General features: G+C 41.9%; 1 protein-coding gene across 1 annotated transcript in view; it reads right to left on the reverse strand.

Annotated features, from left to right (window-relative positions):
• The window catches only part of ADCY5 (adenylate cyclase 5), a 190245-nt gene that overhangs the window by 18616 nt on the left and 147827 nt on the right, over positions 1-23802 (reverse strand). Inside the window, exons 9-12 of the mRNA XM_042827382.1 lie at positions 12382-12404; positions 7526-7670; positions 6377-6474; positions 3512-3599 (exon numbers count right to left, since the gene is read on the reverse strand). Of these exons, the coding sequence (XP_042683316.1) occupies positions 3512-3599; positions 6377-6474; positions 7526-7670; positions 12382-12404 (354 nt within the window). The remainder of the gene's footprint in view (positions 1-3511; positions 3600-6376; positions 6475-7525; positions 7671-12381; positions 12405-23802) is intronic.

The raw sequence follows: 23802 nt of genomic DNA on the forward strand, positions 1-23802 counted from the left end.
TCCTGAGAAACTGGGCTAAAGGATCTAACTCTGTGACTTTGGCAGCCTGGATTCACACTTGGGTTGCCACACAAGCTTGAGCCTGCTTGTTAGCTCTCGTAAAATACCTGTGTCAAGAAAAATAACCCCAATGGGATAAAGTCAATTCCAGTTCATTCCTCACAGAAATGCGTAAGCACTGCTGGAAGATGTAAGCTCCCTCAAGAATCTCCAAAAACATGCAGGTGCCAAGTCACAGAATCATTAAGGTTGGAAGACATCACTAAGATCATCCAGTCCAAGTGTCAACCCATCACCACTGTGCCCACCATGAATGTGGGCACAGAACACAGAAGGGGAAAGTAGGGCACTGAGTTCCAGGTGAAAGTCCTAATGGAACAAAGCAATAAATACTAGTGCAACACTGAAAATGATCCACATCCATTCATTTGCATGACAAAAATAAGACAAAATAAAATACAATAAATAAAAACTACTCTGCAGCAACAGCTGATCATAGACAGGAAGGTAATATTTCTTCCTTCTATCTTCTTAAGATATACTGTGGACATGGAAAACCACTTAGATAATTGCTGCTGTGTTGTGAGATGACAAGAAAATAGGAAGTCTTTAAGTTCTGAGTTTTCAATTTGTAATAAAAGCCTTTGAGACATTTTGAAGTACGTTAAGATGATTCTGGAGTGAAAGACAGTATCTCCAGACAACTTGATGTTGCAAGTCCATTTATGTAACTTATTTCACCGAGATTTATTAGTCTATAAAAAAGTACAATTTTCAGAGGTACTTCTTCCTTAGCCTGAGAAGAAAAATATAAAATAAAAAGGAGCTTCTAGCCCAGTCTCAGGAGGCAGAGAATCAAGCGAGCAAACTGTACCTATCCAAGGTACAGTCTCAAAATCCTCTTTTTTGAGAGTAAGGGCTAACTTGAACTTTCTGCCGTGTGCACTCCCAGGAACATGCAAGAAGTTGAATTTCATGCAGCAGTTTAGATATCAGGAGTTAAGGGTTTCAAGAAGAAACACAAGCTTGGTAAGTTAGTAGCAAAACAGATGTCTGACAGTGGAGTATTTGTGAAGAGACCATGGTTCTCATGACCTTAGACTCTATTGGGAGAGAACACAATCTCACGGTGGCCAAGTCTTCACGGAGTATCAAAGTGAAGAACTGGAACTTTCTTGTTTACTGAAGCTGAAGGAACTTGGAAAGCCAGACTGACTGTTGGCAGGTCAAGGATCAACTCATAGTCCGTAGAGAATTTTATAGTAGAAGATAATAATGACAGCAAAAGAAAATAAAACATGATCAAGTTGTCCTGAAAGAGCCTGCTGGCCACTGTCAAAGCCAGAGATGGAGAGGCCAAAACAGGGAAGGAAGGAAAAGAGACACTTATCATGTATAGCAAACAGGCAGAAGTTATGCTTACACTGGTATCCTGGGGTGAACACCTGCTTTCCAACTTTGTGTGGAATTAACCACTGGTATGTAAAACACATGCTTTCCTATCCCGCATCCAAGTGTGAAACAAAACAAATAATGCTGATATCTCTGTGCCTTAAAATTTCCTCCAAAGGGTCTGTAAAACTGCCTTCCTCACTTCTGCGTATTGGTAAAAAGGCTTCATGAAGCAACATGCAACACAGTAATAAAGTAATACCCCTTAACCAAGCACTAGCTAAATATGTTGATTAAAAAATTCTGACCCTAAACACCAAAATCTTTGATGACAGAAGCATCAGACAGGTAGCTGACAAGCCAACCATACAGCAGGAAATACCTGTCCCTAAACAAGTCATCTCATAATCAGATGTAAGCTGAGGCAATAAAAAGGAGTAATCAAAAAGCTCTGGAGCCAGAAGGCTCTATGTTTTCAGGATTTGCAATTTGTACATTTAATACAATGGTCACATTGAATGTTAAACGTAATTACACTGTGGGTCTGGAGCAGAATGCTGAAAACACACTTTGGGAAATATTTCATAAAATCCCATTAAATTCTGATGTTATTCTGAATTCAGTTGGTTGCAGGCACCAACAAACAGACCTCATTTACAGGAGCTTGGAAGGTCAAGGCAAAGAAAGCAAGACTGAACATCCTCTCAGGGTCAGAAGGATTGAAGAATGCCATTTGCCTTTTAAATTTATCATTAATTCAGATCAGTAATAATGAAGAAATCAAAAAGTCCCCAAATTAAAACCAAAACCTTTGAATTTGTCAGAAGAAATGAGTGTTGCCATCCGTACGCAGAAGCTTGTAAAAGTGGGTGACAAACAACCATGTGCTTTGAAACCCTCCTGGTGGCAAGTCAGTGAGCTTAAATCCTTCAGAGTTCTGAGTGTACCAGTTCTCAGCTCAAGGGACACAAGTCATCCCATTAGCACTGTTATCTCTGACTTACACATCTCATTGCTGGTGAACAAGCAGGACCAATGAGATGCTGCGCTTGACTCCCTTTAGAAATCTCATGAGCCCAAGGGAAGTTCCATGAGTTGTTAAATTCAAATTTAATCTAAGGCTTTCATTGAGAACAGTTCATAAGCTCTTATTAAACAAGAGGGAAAGCTTGATTCTGCAGATCTGGCTTTCAAAAACCAAAAAGAGGTGAAAGGTGCAAGTCTGTCGAGCTCCCACCTTCAGCTGTTGAAAATGGAACAGGGAAGATAACAAAAGGGAGGTAAATCATCTGCCTGACATAATCCATTACCTAACTGTCTTCTGCAGAAAAATTAATGCTCCTAAGTTATTTTCTGCTAAGTTCTGAGTAACAAAGCTCAGCTTGGATTGAGGTGCCTGAATCTGTATGATTTCCATGTTCAGACCCTGACAGAATAGAAAGACCCCCCAAAAGAGCATATAAAGCCAACTAGCATCAGCAGTTTAATACAAACACCTATGAGTGAAAAAGAAGAGCCTATCACCCTTCCAAAACACTGACTGCCATTTTACCACAAAACGCTAAGAATAATTAGTATGACTTCAGATTTCACACAACAAATTTCTCTGCTTATCAGAAACAGTTCAAGAATGAGCTCTGTATACTCATCTGAGAATGGCTGATAAAGTTATATATGTTTATGGCTTTTATTTCCCCCCAGGACATTTTTCCTTGATGATATTTCACTTCTGATTATCTGCCTACCCAAACACGCATATGCAGCAGGGGACGGCGCACAGGCTGCTCTGCAGGAAGTTTGCAGGGAGGAAACGAGTGATCAGTGTTTTGTTCCACATTGGGAAATGTGATCTTCTTATATCAATATGAGAGTGCCTGCAGAGAGAGTGGGGACTTAATAGACATGCAGATCCACAGAGTGATTACTGCTTGCTGAGCTAAAGAGATGCCAACCCTAACATCTGTTTGCTGTTCATTCTGTCTTATCAAAGCCTTTTCTGTAACCGTTATCACACAGTGTGGACAGGATGGCTAACAAAACATGCTCTGTTAGCTGAAGAAACAAGTTACTGATCCAGTTAGCTTAGCAAAGGACTCTACAAAGAAAACACATTGCTTACCTTTACACAGGAGTAAATGATGGAAACAAACACCACCGTGGTCAAGATCAGAAAACAGGTCAGGTAAAAACCCAGCATAAATGTAGAGCTGAAAGCAAGGAGATTTATTTTTAATGCATACCATATAGAAAGCTACAGGTCTGATCTCTAGACTATGATATTTGTACAAGCTATGACACACCACACAGGCTTTCCAATTAGGATAGCAGTAGGAGATGCAGGGCGCCTTGAATACCAACAGGTAGGCTGCCATATTTGAATTAGTCACATAGGCTGCAGAGCAGAGAATGCTGCATCTTTTATAGCAATCACCTTCCTGCTGAGGTGACAGCAGAGGGACTGAGAAATATCTCCTGTGCTTGAGGAGGTGATGGAACAATTTATTACAGAGGGTCAGCCCTGCTGGCTGTGGGCTGCAGACCCCAGGCAGGAAAGCGTGCTGTGCACTGCAGTGCAGCTGAGTGTATGTGAAATCCACAGGGAAGGCACATTTCATGTTAAGCTGATGAAACTCTTTTATCTGTGCCCCAGGTAGAGCTGGGAAACCTGGTGCTTTTCTGAGGGAACACACAAGGGAAAAGCTCAGTGGGGACGGCCCTGCCACGTCTGAGCTTCATCCTGTGAGTGGAACAGGAGCAACCATGGCACAAGGATGGGGGTAACAGCTCTAGCCTGGTCAGCTTGAGACGTTCCTCTGCTTTCTCTGTTCCTCTCAACTTTGAAGTACAAACAGGACCTCAGGGCTAACTTTGTACTATGCATTTTTTATGTGTTTCGATCATGGAGATATTCAACAACAATTTTGTAGTGATTGGTCTCAGTATGAAAGGACAGGCCCCCTCCCAGGAGTTTGCCTTGTTCATAATTTAAAGGAAGTACTCTTGCAACATGACATTAAGGCTAACCACACCAAAGCCAGCTGGTCTCTGTGTTCTCTCATGACTATTAGGATAATTGTACTTGCTAATTCACTGTTTGAGCCTTGGTGAAATTCACTGAAGTGATTCCTCTTAATCATCGCAAGTCACCATCACCATTTTGTCTCTAGTGTCAGACTCAAATTCCTTTGAAGCTCTGATGGTGACACATACACACCTGTGGTTTCGATTGCAGCTTAACTGTTACCTTCAACAGAAGACCAAAGTTATGCAATTGAAATATTGGAAAAAACAACCCTAAAGTAGTGGGAAAATGTATCTGATCCTCGTTTAAACCATGAAATTTTATTTTAATTCAAATCAAATTATCTTTCAGACAGATCAGGCTACTTAAGGATGCCTAAAAACTTACCAGAAGTGCTAACCACACCCTTCCAGGTCATGAGGAAGGGGATGGAGCAGCGTGACATTTATACCACACTGCCTGTAATATGAAAGAGTCAGCCATATGGTTGGTGCAGATCAGAAAGTGTCAAGTTGTCATTTCAATGTTGAACTGGGTTTTATGGAGATAGCTTAGTGGCTGCTTTGGGAGTTTGATGAGAACCACAAAGCCTCGTAGAGAGCCTTTGCATGTGAGAGCTCAAAGGGGTAATATCCAGCCAGCAGATCTAAAGTGTAAGCCATTAGTAAGCGAGGCCAAGCTCTCTAAGAATATTTTGGCCATTAGCTACAGTGTGGATCTATCTGATTTCAGTTTTAACCTCTAGTTTCCCAAAGCAGATCTGTCTGTTTACATAATGCATTTACACTGATGTTATTTCGCTGATCTAATATTTCTGTGAGCAGAAGTGAATGTCCTCTTGCCTGGGAGAGAGAATGACCTCAAACAATAGACCACGCACTATTTCTATGACCTTCCAAACATCTCTGAATGGTACAAACCAATCTCTACTCTGAAAAGAAGTGCAGTGTGAACAGACGTAGAAGCAGTTGTAATGACAAACAAAAGCACTGGAACTCTCTATAAAAATTTTTTGTCTTCTTGTAATGAAGATGAATTTGGAGCATTGTTAGAGCTTCTGAGATCTTGTTCTTCAGATTAAAAATGACTAACTCTAAATTTATTTCCAACACTGCAGCGTTCAGTGAATGATATATTATTGTTACTAAATGAGAGCACAGGAAATACCAACATGTTTTAATTTCAAGGGATTTTTTCATGAACTCTTTGAGAAGAAATACCATATCTGCAGAGCTCACTGCTGGAAAAGATCCAGAGAGTTACACTGTTCCTTTCAGATGCAGGAACACACTGCAGTGGTTCAAAAGCACTGTGCGCCACAGCCCCGAGGAGCTTATTCCACTTCAGTCCCTCTCTTGCCTGGGGAAAGAAATGACTGCATCCCTTAAACCCTGGGTAAGCTATCAAAGCTTAGGCATGTGTAGCCTTTTGTACTTTTCTTCTTCTTGCATGGCTGCTCTGAATCCAGAAGAACAAATGCACAAGAGGTTAAACCTCACCTGTGAAGCAGACCCTAAAACCTCAGCACTCTGAGCAGTGAGACTGTGATGGGTTTTTCACCTCTCTGTTCTATTGTATTTAGATAAGGGGACAGACCAAACTCATGCTGTGAATGCACACTATGCCTCAATAGGCACAGTAAGCTTACAGCTTAGTGATATTTGTTTTTCCACGGCTTTATAAATGTGCCAAATCAAATTTTGTAAAGTGGAGGTAAATGTAAGAGAACTCTTGCTGGCAAAACTGAAAGACTTACATGCCAATGAGGAAGTTTAATATGCACTAAAAATGAGTGGAAACAATAAGCATCACACATAACTCAAGAATGAATTATTTAAGGATTCTCTTTTCCCCTTGGTGCTCTGACTTCTCAAGAAAAAAGCAACAAAGAAATGTAGGCTAGAATATTGGGGGAGCAATGGGGGGGAGCAGATAGAAGCAAAGGGGTGATAAGATACTCACTGTGGCACAATTATAATCTGAACAAAGCAGATGAAGAGGAAGACTAGGGAGGCACAAGCCACATAGGCTCCGAATCTGTCGTCCACCTGCTTGGAGTACTGCACAAAAAGCAAAGTGTTACATTAGTGGAAAAATTGGCTGCTGCCTTCACCCAACCAACAAACACTTGTTTCTTGGCTTCCATTTAGGTTCTTGGAAAGAACTGCCAGTAGGAAAAGACTAAGACTACAAACTCCCCTGGTCCCTGGGCAAGCTGTAATGGTTCAAACCCTTACAATATTCCAAAGACCAGGGAACAAATCAATACAGCTGGATAGAGAGAGGGTTCAAAGCCTGGTCCTTGCATCAGAGCAACAGAAATGAGGATACTTGGGACCAGGATAATAGGTCACTATAATCAGACATGAACTTCTTCTATGGGAAGCTTCCTCCAACAAGGATGAATGCTGCTAATGAGAAAACCTTGTTTTCTTTTGTGCAGACAGCTTGGCTCACTCTAACGATAGTGCAAGGATGCTGTGGTTTTCACACAGTCACTCTTTCCAACTACTTGTCAACATATCAGTCACATGGGAGCTGCATCCAATTCCCAAAGATGCTTTCTTTAGCTTGAAGCATGGTTCTCAGTACAAACGGTCTCAATATATGAACCACAAAATGAAAGGTGCTGAGAACAGGTGAACTGCTAATTTCCTTAGCAGTTTTCAGCTATAAAATTGAAGAGGAGTGGGGGTAAATTACATGCTTGTGCTTTTACTTGATCCCACACAGGTTCATTGAATAGCTATAAGTCCTGCGAAAGTCTGTTTTCACAGTAGGCTGCAATTCATTGAATTTCAGTCATTGAAAGAGTATTTCTACATAAAACGAAATAAATAGTGCCAACTTAATTTCTGAAATCTTATCCATTAAATGGTGAGCTTAACATGGAAACTGCTCAAGTATCCCAAGGATCTGCGCTGGGATGAAAAAAAAAACAAAAACACAAAGATATCTGAAAGCCATCAGCTATTCAGGACTCCTGGTCTACTACTCTCCTCTCCCAAATCTGTGTGAGTGAGAACTCTAACTGTCGCTTAAAATGGGTTCCTAAAGACAGAATAATGAACCTCAGTAGCACTTATGGCTCCCTGGGTGGCAAGGCATTACCTTTTTCTCCAGGTCAGGCTCCCTGAATGTTAAGAGAAACTTGCGCACGTGCTCAGAGCGTAATCGGTCAATACTTCTGGCATCAATGGCCCGGCCCAGAAACTCATCCACTTCATCTTCTGGGTTCATACTTTCCTGTGTATTCCTGAGGATGTGGGAAAAAAAAAAAAAAAAAGAAAAAAAAAAAGGAACATAAGAGGGTAAGATAATTGCCTCCTCTTAACCACATGTTATCATCTGACTCTATAACAAACTGTGGGTTAATGGCATTTTGCTTATGACAACTTTGAGCTGGAAAATGGATTGTGAGCTGAGAGGAAAATTAGACCAGCTGCACTGCGCACTGACAGCACGCCAGTGAAAGAATTTCATTTATTTGCCTTTTTTTTCTAAACAACCTCCAAATCAAGGAGCTTTCTTGCTTTGGAGTCTCTTTACTGTGCTTCATCCTCACAACTAGGCTGTAATTCCCCTCCACTAGTCCTTAGACTTAGTCTTCCCTGCTGCACTATCAATGATCTATGTAACCAGCCATATTCACTGCTTCGCTATAATTGTGTCTATAATGATGTTGGATATTTCAGGTTGGATATTAGAAAGAATTTCTTCATAGCAGGAGAAGTTGGCATTGGAACAGGTTGTCCAAGGAAGTGGTGGACTCATTGTCCCTGGAGGTGTTAATGGAAAGGGTAGATGCAGTACTTAAAGACATGATTCAATGGGCAATATTGGTGGTAAGTGGATGGTTGGACTGTTAGATGATCTTAGAGGTCTTTTCCAACACCAACGATTCTATGATGTCTGCAAAAATTTCAGAACTTGAATAATTCTCCATTACTGAGAAAAAAATTGTTTACAGAACAAACCTTTGACAAAAACAAACGTGGGGAAAAAATGTGGCCTGACACCCCACTGCTTCCCTCATGCAGTTTTTATGAGTAAGAGAAGCAGACAATATTTCCTGTTTACAAGATACTTAATTCACTTGAGCTAGGGAGAAGGTAGCAAAAAACCCTCCCCAACATAAATTAGATTCTGCTTTCCAAATATCTGGAAGATTTTAAGATTGCTTGTAATCTTTGTTGCCGTTTTGTTTTTGATGCTCATCTACGGTTTTTGAAAAATGTTAAAAAAAATAACATCAAAAAATTAATTGCCCCAAGGCAATTTGCACATGCAGTCAGGGAACCTGAAGCACCTCCCAAAAATTTATTGCTGCTTCTTAAAATTTAGTCACTTGTTGATGCCACTTTAATGGTCTGCCTTAAAACTAGCCATGGGCAGAAATTAAAAGCGCATTCTGAAGTGCTGTTTTTCTGTTCTGTTTACATGATTGCCAAGGACACAGAAGTTGCACAGGGGTATATTCCAATGGACAGCTATTTCTGTGTGCAAATCCCACGGTGGGAATGCAGCTTCCAGCTCATGTTGAGTGACCTTCACCTTTGGCACTCTGGAAAAAAGTCCCAGGCTCTGACCAGCAGGATGGGAAGCTGCAGTGCTTTCTGTTCTGAGTTTCGTTTGCACTGCAGGACAGGGCACAATGCCCAAGGCTGCTGCTGGACTTACTGGCAGGGTTGTGCTGTGAGCAGAGGCTGCTCAGCGCAGCCTACAAACCAGAACATGATGCCATGCTCAAGGTTGAAGGCCCCGTCTCAAAGGAAAGGCTTTTTGCTGGACATGGCAGGATTGTAGAGGCACTCTGTGCCTCTGCTCTGCCATGTACCTCTCACCAAGAGAAAGGCAGACCAGGCCTACTGGCTCGTTGCCACCTCTCCTGCCCCTGGCCAGCCAGGCTGCTCCAACACGTTGGTGTCTCTCCACGGCCATGTGGCAATGGCAGCTTGTCCACCTTGCCTTGGTGACTCACTACTGCTTCACCCAATCAATAGTTCAGTAGGGTTGGAGCAAAACAGTTGTTTTTATTTTTGGCCTGTAGTTATTTAGTTCCTTGATGGTCATGTATTCCTCTTTGAAACTATAATGAAGTTTTGTTCCCTAGAAGGACAGGAAATTCAATTTACTTCCAGATGCTCCCTTGGAGGAAGCACGTCTGCTTAAGCAATCAGCAAGTGGCTGCTTACTTTTCAGCCCGTCCTCACAAGTCTGTCTTCTGGACCCATAAAAAAGAGTAAGGAAATCATTACGGTTCATATTTACAGAATGTCTTCCAAGATCCTGCGAGTTATTTACACACGTGGGTCGTTCACATTCAGTCATTTCATACACGTATGAGAGAGGCAATACATTTTCCTCCAGAACTGGAGCAAAGAGTTGGCTCAGCATCCTCGTGAACCTCAGTCACATTTCAACCTCCAGTTGAACAGCAACATTCAGGAGGATGTGAAGAGAAAAGAAAAATCTGCATAGGCTTTGGTCACGGCTGTCTCCAGTTCTGTAACAGGTCATCGTACTGCGGAGGGCATTTCTCATACTACATCTTCTGTGGTTGCAGCTTATGTAAACACATTTCTGCAGTTTTTAGGTGACCTTGCAGGGATGTTCATTGCAAGGTAGCCACACTCGAGCAAACAGCAGGGACGCCTGATCACCTGCACATACTCTGCTGGTGGGGCGTCTGCTCTGCATCCTTGACTGTTGTACCCCTATTCATTACTGTACAGTAAGTCTGGGTACATCTGCATGAGTCCTGAGTCAAAAGAGCAAATGTTCTTGTTCTAAGGAGAGCCCTGAAGGCTGTGCTCCTAAGTCAGAGTGGAGCTACTGCCATGGAGTAATGAAATTCATATGTGGAAATGCGTTTTCATATATTGATAGTGTGTGAGGGGAAAAGCAGAGATTTCAGGCCCCCAAGAAACTTTCAGAAACACCTCTTAAAAGTGCTGTTGAGATCTGTACAAAATGCAGCCAAAAGAAAATTGTTACAAGGGATGGGAACAACATGAACAGAGGTGGGAGCAGCTTTTGCACTCTGCTTGTGCATGTGAAAGCTAGCAACTGACCCAGAGAAGTTGGCTTCAAATAATCCAAAAACATTCTGCTTATTCAGTTACTTCCTGCAAATGAAGAGTGTGAGAGCGTGACCAGAACTGCCAGAACTACATATATGCCATAATTGTAAATGCCTCATGCCTAGGTTCAATGACTACATCTTCACTCAGGCGAGTGTCAGGTCCTGTTCTAAGAGATGCATGGTGCCTCATCCTTGCTGCTGGAAAAGAGCTGTGCTTTTGCATGTGAAAGCACAGAACTGAGTGCTTGGTGTCTAATTTAAACAATGCCATGAACATTTCCTGGCAGAGGTGGTTTCTTTTTAGCCACATCTTTATCCCTGAATTAAACAGATTGCTGGATCAAGAGAATCTAAGGCAATTAGGAGATTTTTTTTGTGTGTGTGGAGCAGGAGTGAAAAAAGCCTGCAATCTGTATAGTAAGATAGGGGCACACTCAAACAGCACTAGTAAATACAGAGTAATCCTTGCCAGCACTTAGCAGCTCAAGTAACCTTTTCAAATTGCAGGATGGAGGAGAGACATGACCATCCTTGGAGTACCCACCTGTGGAGAAACCATTCCTCACTCACTGAGTGACTCATCCGTAGCCCAGCACCAAGGCAGGAGAACTTATGTTCTCTTACGTGAAATGTAAGGACAGACCCTATTTCATGAAGAATACTTAAAAATTTCTGTATTCCTCACAATTATTTTGTTGCAATCTGTTAGATCTTTTTCCTCCAAAATATATCCAGTATCAGTTGAGTACACAGCAGCCATGGACACAAGATTCTCCCCAGATACCCTGCACCACACCGAAACATCTCATGGTGCTCAGTGGTAAATGTTATTAAAACAGAGTTTGCAGTGAAGGGCAAGAGGAGGAGAAGATCCCAAGTATTGTCATGTCCAGTCTTACCACATTCCTTTACTTCTAGGGAGTTGCACTCAGTGCTCAGCCATCATAACGTGAATTTCCCTAAAGGCACATTATTTAGGGCCACAGAAGCATTCAGCTGCCCCAGCATACACAGACCTGCCAGGTCCTTATTGGCAGCCTGAGAAATGTGATAAAGAGCAATAGCAACGTATTTCAGGCATCAGTCTCTTCTACTGTCACCCGTCTTGCCCTGAGCAAGCTTACAATCAATGCCATTCAGTCGTTCTGAACAAGAAATAATTATAGACACCCTCACTACAAGAAATTTTTTTTGTAATGTCCAGCTGTGGAAGTGAGAAAGGGACTATATTTTTTTTTTCTTCCTCCAAAAGAGATTTTTTTTACCACCAAATACCACTCATGTTTTATCACTATTTTTGCCACTAAAAAAATTGTTAGATATGAAATAGATCAAAATGCTGCTCTAGCTTGCTTGCATTTTACAGCATGAAATTATGAATTCACCTTTTAAAATGAACTGTCATTTCTGCGTTTACTTTTGCATGTAGAAATTAGTACTATGTAATAATTAGAAGTACATACATAAGAAGCACTCAGGAACTATATATGTCATTTAGACATACATAATTTGTTCTTATTGGAAATGTTCAACACTGCTAGACACACTTTTCATGATGATTTTGTTCTTGGGATATTGTCAAAACAGCAAACACTGAATAACACTGGGTGGGGTGGGGTGGGAAAGAGCAGCAAAATGTTTTAATTCCAAATGCCAGCTAGACTCAGACAAATCAATAAATGTTTTGAGACAGTGACAGCTCTGACTGCACATCAGTCAACCCCGTGTCCTCAGACTGGCTGTCCCTACAGGAGAAGTCACTGGGGGGTCCAGGCACTATTGGCTGCTGGGCACTAATTTTTGTCCTTTTGAGAAGAAAAAAACAACCAACAACACAAAACCCACAAACGTAACAGCATATGACAGAAGAGAATTTGCTTACTTGTCCTTGGGATCCTCAAAACCCTGTAAGAGAGGAAAAGGACACAAGGGTTAGGAAACAGGCAAATCTTAAGAACTCAAAGCATGCAGAGAACGACACTGCAGAGGAGTTTCCGGAGCATTCACTGCTAGGTGCGGATGGAGAGCCTTACCAACCCACGGCAATGTTTGTGCTGCTGTGTCATCGGGCAGACAGAACAGTTTTAGAAAAACACTTGGCTTTCAGTATAAATTTATGGAAATGGAGATAAGAGAAATGCTTCAGCTGACTGCTGGCACACGTTATTTGAGATACAAAACTCTGACCGCTAACATGGGACAACCACGTATTTAATCCGGCACAGCTGCACCTCTTTATTTCAGCTGGGGATTGGCTAAGGGAGCCCAATGCATTTTGCTTTATATTTTTTCAGCAGGAACCCCATAAGAGTCTTCTTCCATCTCCTCATACTGCATGCACACACAAAAAATGTGTTTCCTTAAATAAGACTGCAGAAATTGTAATTTCTGTGTGTAATAGCCAAAATGTTTCACAATTCCTTTGGGGCCACCTGAACTGAGTGTGTGTATTCATGGTCACCCATAGCTTAAGTGGCTAGAAGGCCCCAGAGAAAAACGTATGAAGGCACACACACTTCTATATGTTTAGTATTACCATACCTAACAGACCAAATACCACAAAACAGGACATTTTGCATGGGATGAAACAAAATTTCTCCTCTGAAATCTTGGCTCGACTTTAACTGAAGTTAAGAGAGGTTGTATACTTGACAAGCAGGGTCACAGGCACAGGGTTTGTACCCTGTGTTCCAAAACATAAGAGAAATGTAACTGGGAGATATGCAACTTTGCTTTTGTTTTCCTCCCTCAGGCCAAAACCGCTCAGAGCACATGAAGATGTTCCAGCTACTGGACCTGCAGCTGCTCCCGGGTTGGGGGAGCAAACGGAGGCCTGCCTGATGCTGCATGACTACAAGGAAAAGCCTTTGGGCAACAGTTTTCACACAGCTGTGTTGTGCGTCACCATCAGCAACAAGAACACGGACCAGATTCTAAAGGAGAACAGATTTTGCCCTTGCGATGAGTTAGCAATGTGGTGGTACAGCAATGGGCAGAAGCAAAACCAACACAGCGACCCTGGATGACACCAACTCGGCAAGTGGAAAAAAGAGGTCCTGGTCCCTCAGGTCAACAGGCAGGACTGTGATTCACAGAGAGCTATGTCCATTTTTATACCCTCCGTTTCAAAGTCAAACCACACCTCAAAATAGAAACTGCAACTCCGACTTAACCCGTCCGAAATCCAGATGAAGGAAGGCTCTCAGTGCCATGTACTAACCACCAGTGGATTCAAGTGCAGTGGGAAGAAGGAAACAGTAATGTTGATTCAATGTTAACATGTGCACTTGTCCAAGCCAAACAAAACATGTACTTTTGATTTCACGTTAAACAGTGCTGAAGGGATCATTCAGCTTCTTGTTGTGTGGCTTTTATTTTTTTTTCTTAATCATTCTACAGTTGTCAAGAATATCTGATTTATTTATTTATCCTCTAAGCAATGCTAAACTCAGTGCCAAGAACGAAAGCTCACTGATTAATCATGGAGACAAAATGCTTAGTAATTTGTCTGGTGTCATAGCCAGTTAGGCTGGAAAAAATAAGAAAATCAGCTGAAGATGGATAGCTACCAGCCAACAAATGAGGGGGAGAGAACTGATGTGAAAACAGACAGTACTTGCTTATTAGATAGACATCAAGTTCACATTTTCTAGCTTATCCACGTGGGAAATGGATGACTGACTGCAACTGGAGCGTCTCCTAAAATGGTCTGATTTTCATGGACTGCTGAGAAACTATTCATCCTACTGATGTCCTGAAACCAAACACAGATTTCAGACTCCTGCCTTCTAGGTGTGCATGTTTGGGAATACAAGCCAACAGGTCAGTTTACAAGAAAATCTCAGCAAACATATCCTCAGTAAATGCCACAATACTTCAAGCGTGAAAAAAAATGTGGGCTGCATGTTTAGCTGGTCATTGACCAGGGTGAACACTTCAGCTACACAGAACTGGATTCTCCCCTGCCTTTTTCCCCCAGCAAAAACACTGTAAGTAAATTCTCTAAAATAATACAGAATTAATTGATTTAGTTCTTCATTTTTAAATACTAGATCGTACTTGAAGCCCTAGAAGTTATTCGTGTTGGCAGCTCAAACAAAATTAGTGCTTTAAAATTAAAACCTCACAAAAAGCCTATTTCAGGTAGAGCAAAAAAGGAAATGATTATTCTATGTTCTTTCTCAAATTTTCCTCTAACAGTATCTAAATATTTAAGAGTGACATGAACTCTAATCAGAGAGAATCAGCTTACAATTAAATGTAGTAGGAACCTCTCTGAGTTAAGCAAATCAAATGATTCACTTCAAATGTTCCCATTTCGTGAGAAAGATTCTTCAAGCAGAATTTCCAAAAATGGAATTGTTATGGAAAGAGGTCTGCAAGGTTATTTTAGGAAAAAAAATAGTCCAAACAAAAAAAAACAAAAAAACCCATAGCTTCTTAGAAACCGATAGCATATAACAGGAGATCTTTCTCCTTTGCATTGAAACACTTTGCTGGGAATCAGAAAATATACATCTCAGAGATCTGAGACCAGAGATTTTTTCCCCTGGTCATTAAAGCTTCAGCCTCTCAATTGCATGCCGAGAACACTTTTAAGCAGGGAGATGATCATGTGCACAGTGTCATGCTGCTCACCCTCTTCAGGTTGGGAAGGAAATTTCCCCCTGGGCTCTGTCTAATGTGTTTTCAATTCCTCCCACTTTGTGGGCATGCTTGGTCCATTACAATCATTTGAAAATGGTCATTTAAATTATTTCCTTTCCCTTGCACAAAGCTTGAGCACACTGGTCTTTTTCCATTTCCACTGCTAGCAAACAGTTTCATTTCTTGATGTCTTGGATGCTTTCCTCCAATTAAAATCCTTTGGCTCAACACAGGTCTTGTAGGAATATGGGCTACAGTAATTTGGCTTCACTCCTAAAGACTAACACACTCATGGCCTAGGAGACAAATGACCACAAATCACAATTTCCTCACAGCATCCCTGTTCACCTCTACTGAGATGAGCTCAGGGATCTCTGCATGGAGTCCCATCACGTGTGCACAAACACCTTCAGGTGAAGGAGCTCAACAGGAAATGAGATAATGAGCGTTGCTGCTGCAAGCAGCCCTGATCTCTTCTGCCCATGCTGCTGGAGGCTGGGTAGCTGTGCTGGGCAGTGCAGTACCCAGCCTGTCTGGGTATGGAGCAGCTTTAAGCTCCTCAAAGGTACACCAAGATTGGCATTTCTGCACACACATATACAGAGATCTGAGCACCCAGACAAAATAGCTGATAAAAAGCATGTGCCCACCATCTATGAAAGAGGGAATAAGAGGGTAGGAAAAGAAGATGTCAATTCCTGGAGTAGAGTATATAAATCCCCTCTTGATTGCTCATGGACTTATGCCCAGCAAGCTGAAGCAGTACCAATGGCTTTCCAGGGTGCTACAAAGAAAAGTCTGGGAACCGTCAGCAGGAATGAAAATGGCAAAAGTGGTGATGGCTACAGGAATCAGACAGAAATGAGTTCAGAGAAATTCAGGAATAGCTCCATAACCACAATGACGGAGTAGCCCTTGTTACAGTCAAAATTCTTTTTCTCTAGAAGGAAACCCAAGGCATGAAACTGGTCAATGCTAAAGGACCTCATGCAATTGTTATTCAGGCACTATTTTAATATCCCTGATACTGGGATTTTTCCCCATCCCCCAGGAGACTGCATTATTCTGCCATCAGCCTGCAAATGAAAAGGTAAAAGTATTTAATAATTGCTTTGAGACTAAGAAAGTTCTCTCTCCGAATTGAGGAACATTAACCCAAACGTAGCTATATCAGCTCCCATACAGGCAATAATACCCACTGATGAACTGTCTTGCTCTTTTTTCTTTTCTACATGGGATTATTAAAAAAAACCCCAACTATGTATTATGGCAGGTCAGGTGGCTCTGAATTTACAAGCACTTACTTTTAATGACCATCCTCTGTGGGAACTGACGTGCAGGAGAAAAAAAAGAGGGAACGTGATATTACTGAATCTGTCCCAAAAGCTTACAATTTTATGAGGGATATTTTATGGAAATCTATTGCACTAACAGCTCATGTGACTGCTGCCTCTCTTCTTGACTTCTAAATTAACTAAGCTGTTTTCTTTGAAGATTAATACAGATTCCTTAAATAGAATAATAAAGCGTTTGTCAAAGCTGTGACAAGCTGACTGCTATACCATAATGCTTTGAATCAAGAACCATGAGAAATAATACTTCTAACTTTGAGAACATTAGCTGTAATTATTAACATATTTTAAATACGCAAAGAAAAGTGGAGTAGACTTTACACCATTTTAGCTTTTCATCTAGCTCCAAAAACAAGATAATAGAGGAGCTGATGAGCTCTGTGACCTTTTTAATAACAACGTGCTTGGAATGCACAGATTCCACCTTAAAAGCTTTGCTGGCAACTCCAGTAAAGATTGCCAGGGCAAAAATGTCAGAGAAGCTAATTTTGCTTGCCCTTTGCTCATGCCTAGCACAAAGACCCAAATGAATGGGACTTACATGAAATCTGAAGTACTGCAGACTTACAAATCAAGACGACAAAGTGAGGTTTGTAAGGGCTCATGCCAACTTGCAAAGATGTTCCACGGTAACAGAGATTATGAAGACGTACATGGAGACAGAAAGGCAGAGAGTGGATGGAGTTAAAAACAAACCTGCTATGGCTCCACCACAAAACTAATTATTCACCTCCATTTATCAGATTTTCAGTACTGTGTTACATTCTGCCTTTGTCTCTGTGGTCACCCAGACAAGGCTAGGAAGGCAGATGCTGTTAGGTATAAGAACGGAAACAGAACTGAAGGACTTTCAAGCACTCAAGCCAGAAATAATGTAATTTCTATACCAGACTCCAGAAAGTACAGGCACACAAATACACAGGCTGGTAGGAAGGGTATTTAACAAGAATCTAAGTGTGGAACAACAAACTGGCGCAAAATTAGTTTACAAAACAGATCAGACCAGCGTGTCTGCTACAGCTGGAACACAGACTAATGAGTTCTGAAGAGGAAAGCTGAAGTGCTCCCTTTCTGCATCCTACCCTGCTTCATAAAATAGACTTTCATTCCTCTGCACTGCTCACAGCTGGTGAAGCACTCTACTTTGTTCTGCTGAAAACAACTTGTTACATGGCCTCTGTCAGACTGGACCAGACCAAAACCAAGGATTTATTTGGCTCACCGGATTTACACTATGTAGAACATATGCTGTTGCTTTTGAAATAGTTTTCCCACCTTAATTTTAATTCATTTATGGCTTGGAACTCACTGCCAGAGGAAGGACAGGTTGCTCACACTTCCCAGTTTTCTGAACTCTGAATCCAAATTTCTACATGTCAAAGCCATATCTGCAAATGAAATGGTACGTGATTCTGTGCCTCACTTGTGAGCAGTTACCATACCTCACAAAACAGAAAAGATCCAAAAACAGGTAGCGGTAGAAATGCTCTGAACTGGTTCCTGGCTCCTTTATCTCTGTCTTTTCATCTCTACAATCTAAGTGATGATAAACAACACACTTCTACAGAAATTACTGCTGAACCGAACAGATGCACAGATGTAGACAGATGCCGACACTGAATCCAAATGTGACCTTCCTTAATTAGTCATCCACTGTCTCTAGAAACGGTTCTGGTGAGTGCCACAGCTTCACTTCTGATGTCAGTGTGTGGTGAGCTGCCACTAACATCAGAGGAGGTGCTTCTTGCATAAAGAGAAACAGGTATCTTTATGTCTGTAGGCTTAGCTTAATCCTGCTAAAAGACTGTATGACTTTTTAGTAGTACCTTGATCCAATCTGCCTTTTCCTGTATGACTACAGTTTACTCAAGGAAAGCATGTGATCGTTGGAAAATAATCAGTGCAGGACTTCCCTGCAAATACTAAACTCTAACTAGACTTTACACATGCAGCTGTAGATCAGCTGTTGCTCTTATTCATCTTTCACAAATTTAATCAAGGTTGACTGCAAGCCCCCATCGACTGGAATAAAATTTAAGTTTGCAGACACAAAACTGTGCAAAGCCTCCAACAACTTAAGCAATGTATAGTGCTTTATATGGCTCCCACTCATTTATGTGAGATCACACAGCACATTTGAATCAGACAAATCCTCTTTTCAGAAGCACCAAAGCTGACAAAACTTGCTGTTTTGTCAAACAAATTGGCTTCAGAAAACCCAGACCAGGTTAACAATTTCCTCCCAAGTCTGCAGCAGTGCCTCGGGATTACAGCAGAATGGATTGCCTGAAAGTTTCTCCCAACTTGATTATGGGAATTTGGGGGATTCTGAATGGTGGCAAAGATGTAGCGGGACAAATTCTCCATTGGTGTCCCTGTCCAACTCTGTTGACATTAATGTTGCTATTACCAGATTTAGCAAGTGATTGCTAGAAAAGAGGATAATGGTCACCTCATGCTAAACAAAAACTTTTAGAAGGATGATAAGCCCTCTGTGCCTCATTCATGGAGACAAGCCTGCTTCTCTTTGAAGAGGCTGCACTACTGACCGAAGAAAACTTGCTCACTGACTTTTCTTTTATATTTTTAATCGCTTCTGATGACAATTGGATTGATCATCTCAGAGGTCTTTTGCAACCTTAATGAATCTATTACTCTAACCACTGCAGCTGGCACAGAACCAGCTACAGCAATCATTCCTTCGATGCACCTGTTCCCTAATTTTCATTTCCAAGTAACAAGAAAATCTATTGTAAGGGTAAGCTGGGGACAACAAAGAGTAGAAGCGAGTTGTATTTGTGATGCAACACACAGAGAACTGCTTGGTTTAAGACAGGACAAATAGAACAAAGAATTATATTTTATGATTGAAGGACTAGGCTTGAAGATGAGTGATGTTTTGTTAGAAAGCAAACACCAAACAAGTACCATGCAGCAGACTGCATGGAGCAGTAGTGCCACAAGGCATTGGGCACTGCCACATGAATAAGGACTTGTTCTTTACTGCCCCAGACATTCCCAGAATGCTTTTTTTAACCTCACTTCACATTTTTAACATCTACATGCAGTCATGTTTCCCACACGTGTATAAACCCTATTCAATTTCACTTCTGGTTTACTTCATAACTAACACTGAGGTCATACACAATTTCACTGCAAATTAAATGCTTCATAGGTCTCATGCAGGCTCATGGCAGAAACACAGTCAGTCCGAAATCAGCATTGCAGATCTTCAGGGTTTCCTCTTTCTGTTCCTAAGCTTCCTGATGTTAGATCATTCCAGCAGCTGAAAAAATAAAAGGAAATCTGCCCAACACCTACAACCAGGCTCAGGAATCACATTAGCCATTCTGCTCTTGTTGGGTTACATGGACTCAGATGTACCTGCTCCCAGTGTGAGTCTTCCCAATGGTATCAGTGGAACACACTGAGCTACCTGCCCATGCCAGACAGTGTAAAATAGAATCATAAAATGGCTTTTGTTGGAAGGGACCTTAAAGATCATCTAGCTCCAACCTCCATGCCATGTGCTGGCTATCAGATCAGATCAGGCTGTCCAGGGCCCCACCCAACTTGGCCTTGAATGCCTCCAGGAACGGGCACCCATAGCTTCTCCAGGCAACCTATGAAATTTCTCATACCTGTGACATTTCCACCCTTTCAGATTTTTATGCAAGGGCTGAAGCACCTGCCAGAAACGTGGGGATAACTGGCTTTTGTCCAAAGAGAGAAAGATGCCTCAAAGTTTAGCACAGCTTAGACTGGAAACTTCATAAAATATTTAAAGATATTTTCTATTCTTTATGCTCTATAAATTCTCCTATTAAGGATGTTTTTTTTTTAAAGAGTATTGCTTCTATATTTGTAAAATGTTTTAAGATGACCCTCCAGAATGAAAAGCCCTGAGGGAAACAAACAAAATGTTTTCAGGAACAGCAGGAGTTCTACAAAGCTCCTTACATAGCCCAATCCTTGCATCTACAGGCTTTTTTTTTTGGATCTTCCCAGCAGCAAATTAAGATGACTATTTTTCAACCTGCTCTTTGCAGACATGGAGAACGATTTACCGTGATACCCTGTCCTTACAAGCCTTCATATATCTGAAGACTTCGTTCTTACTCAATGTCCTCCTCTCTAGACTAAACAAACCTAATGCCTCAGCCCTTCCTCACAGGTCACACTGCTGAAACTCTCCTCATTTGTAATTCTCTCCACTGGACTATCTCCATTTCATTCACTTTCTCCTAAAAGATTATAATCCCAAACTGGACATGTTTTCCAGCTAACTAACACTGAATAGAATCATTTGTCATCTAGAACAACCCTGCCATGTTGGAAGTTACCAGTGTTTGCCTTTTAATTGTTGATTACAATGAAGTTCTTTCACTGTAGAATCTACCACAATCTTTTTTTTTTTTTTTTTTCCATAGTTTTGTTTTGCTGATGAGAATTGATGCACAAGCATTATTTCCAGAAGTCTAAAATTCATCAATATTTATAAAAACAATCTCATATCTGTATACTGGGAAAAGCAAAGTCTTTCTCAGTGTATAAATATTGTTCTAGCTATAAATACACCTGTGTTCTCAGATGCTTTGAAGTCAGTTTATTTTTGATTCTTTTGCAATTAAACAACAGACCAAAGAAACAGTGGGGAACACCAGGCTGGTGTAGGGGACTGTGGGAGCTCTGCTCTTCCATGTATACCATGAACAGAGCAGAGACTCAGGGTAGGGTGGTAACTGTGGTAGGGTGGTAACTGTGACCCCAGCTGCCTCATACATAGTTAAGCTAGGGTAGGACTAGGGGAATAATTCCGGAATGTTTTAGATTATTGCTGCATGGACACGTGTTTGGGATTTTGTGTTATTTATATGAGTCTGCAAGTGCCTGGATAAACTCCCATGTGCCTGGGGGAACAGCTGAAGGCAGCCAGGACCAGCCAAGGCTAAGCTCCAGCCACAACACAGGCTGATGGCCGGGTGCTGCCCCACCAGCCCTGCTGCACCTCCACGTGGGTGTGATGCTGTGCCCCCATGCCCACACATGGCAGCACCGAAACACTGTGACAGAAGAAGGAGGAAAGAAAAAAGCCTGCAGCTGCCTTTGATATGCATCTGTCTCATCCAGGACTATTACTAATAAATTCTCAGAGTACAGACAGCTTGCCAGAGCCAGCGTTCAAAGGCAAGAAAGAAGGCCAAAATAATTTTGTGTACTTTTAAATAAAACAGATCCCTCACAAAAATGCTATTCAGGGAACTTTAATATTATCTTTTGGAGAAGTCTATGTAGTGCTGCAAAAAATGGTCTCTGTTTTTCCTGAAAATACAGTTGTCATAAAGCAATGAGTTCTAAATCCTGTGTCTAAAAGTATGTCCCCTGTAACAATCCCTATTACACCTACATACAAATGTATTTATATCTAGATCAACCGAGCTTTTGCCCTTCTGCTCCATGGGAGGTTTCTGGCCTCCCTGAGCTCGCAAGTTTCTCAGCAAGTTTGCTGATGACACCAAGCTGAGTGGTGTGGTTGACACAGTGGAAGGAAGGGATGCCATTCAGAGGGACCTCAACAGACTTGAAAGATGGGCCTGGGTGAACCTAATGAGGTTCAACACAGCAAAGTGCAAGGTTTTGCGCTTGGGCTGGAGGAATCCCAGGCATCCATACAGACTGGAAGGAACAGTCCTTGAGAGCAGCCCTGCAGAGAAGGACCTGGGGGTCCTGATGGATGAAAAACTTAACATGAGCCAGCAGTGTGCTCCTGCAGCTCGGAAAGTAAATGGTATCCTGGGCTCCATCAGAAGAGGGATGGCCAGCAGGGACAGAGAGGTGATTGTTCCTCTCTACTCTGCTCTTGCGAGGCCCCATCTAGACTGCTGTGTTCAGGTCTGGAGCCCCCAGTGCAAGAAAGACAGAGCTGTTGGAGAGGGTCGAGAGGAGAGCTGCAAAGATGATCAGGGGACTGGAGCACCTCCCCTATGAAGACAAGCTGAGGGAGCTGGGCTTGATCAGCCTGGAGAAAAGAAGGCTGCAGGGTGACCTCATTGCACCGTTCCAGTACCTAAAGGGAGCCTACAAACAGGAGGGGAGTCAACTCTTTGAAAGGGTAGATAACTGCAGGAAGCAGGACAAGGGGAAATGGTTTTAAGTTGAAGGAGGGAAGATTTAGGTTGGATGTCAGGGGGAAGTTCTTTACAGAGAGAGTGGTGAGGTGCTGGAACAGGCTGCCCAGAGAGGTTGTGGATGCCCCATCCCTAGAGGTGTTCAAGGCCAGATTGGATGGGGCCCTGGGCAGCCTGGTCTGGTATTAAACGGGGAGGTTGGTGGCCCTCCATGTGGCAGGGGGGTTGGAGATTCATGATCCTTGAGGTCCTTTCCAACCCTGGCCATTCTGTGATTCTGTGGTATCTACATATCAGTATAAGGAAACTGCACATCACTGCAATATCACCCTGCTCCAGGCAGAGTGCTAGCTCGTGACTGCTGTTACAAACACCTGTTTTGACATTACAGGGCTAGGGGACTTCAGGTTTTAAAAAACAAAGCTGCACTGCCTGCGGAGAAAAGACTACAGGTAATTACATACAGGAGGGCTGGGGAAAAGTGGGTGACATGAACAAAGAGCACATCTTGAGGAGCTTTGAAAGCTAGTGCAGCTTACTGAGATCAATGGCATGTCATCCCAGAGGAGTGCTGAAAAAGCCTTTGTAGTTCTGCCCCCCTTCTGTCTGTCTGCACTTTGTATTTCTAAGCAGGCAGCACGCAGACTGTGCGTGCCTTTAAGCACACATAGCATCCATGTAACACAGCATCAGAGGTGGCATACAAATGAAGTACTTTGCAAAGATAGGTGGTGCAAAGCAATGCTTACTTAGATCAGAAGCTAAGGAATTGGTTTTATGATCTGATCAATAAGATGTCCATCTAACAGACATTAAGATCGTCCCAGTCCGTAGAAAGCAGCATGTTTTTGTTCAGAATAAAGCACCTCAGAGATACAGCAGGGGGAAGTACTGTAAATAAAGATTTAAAAAAATGATTCCCCAAGAGCAATAAAGACTAGTAAAAAATAAGTAATGCTATATCTGAAAGAGGTTTAAACTGGCTTTCAGAAAATAGCATAGCACATGAAACACAGACGTCAGCCTCTCAAAAGAGAGCTTGCTACACGAGGCAGCACAGAAACAGATAGAGCGGGGAAAATTTTCAAAGCAGCTTAATCTATAAAAAGGTAAATATCATTACAAGGAAAGGTTGAAGACAAGAAAAGGGAAAAAGAAAAGAATCCTTTCCTCCTA

This window comes from Centrocercus urophasianus, unplaced genomic scaffold, assembly GCF_019232065.1.
Source record: "Centrocercus urophasianus isolate 14NV4802_14NV808 unplaced genomic scaffold, USGS_Curo_1.0 seq_28, whole genome shotgun sequence".
Lineage (NCBI taxonomy): Eukaryota > Metazoa > Chordata > Aves > Galliformes > Phasianidae > Centrocercus > Centrocercus urophasianus.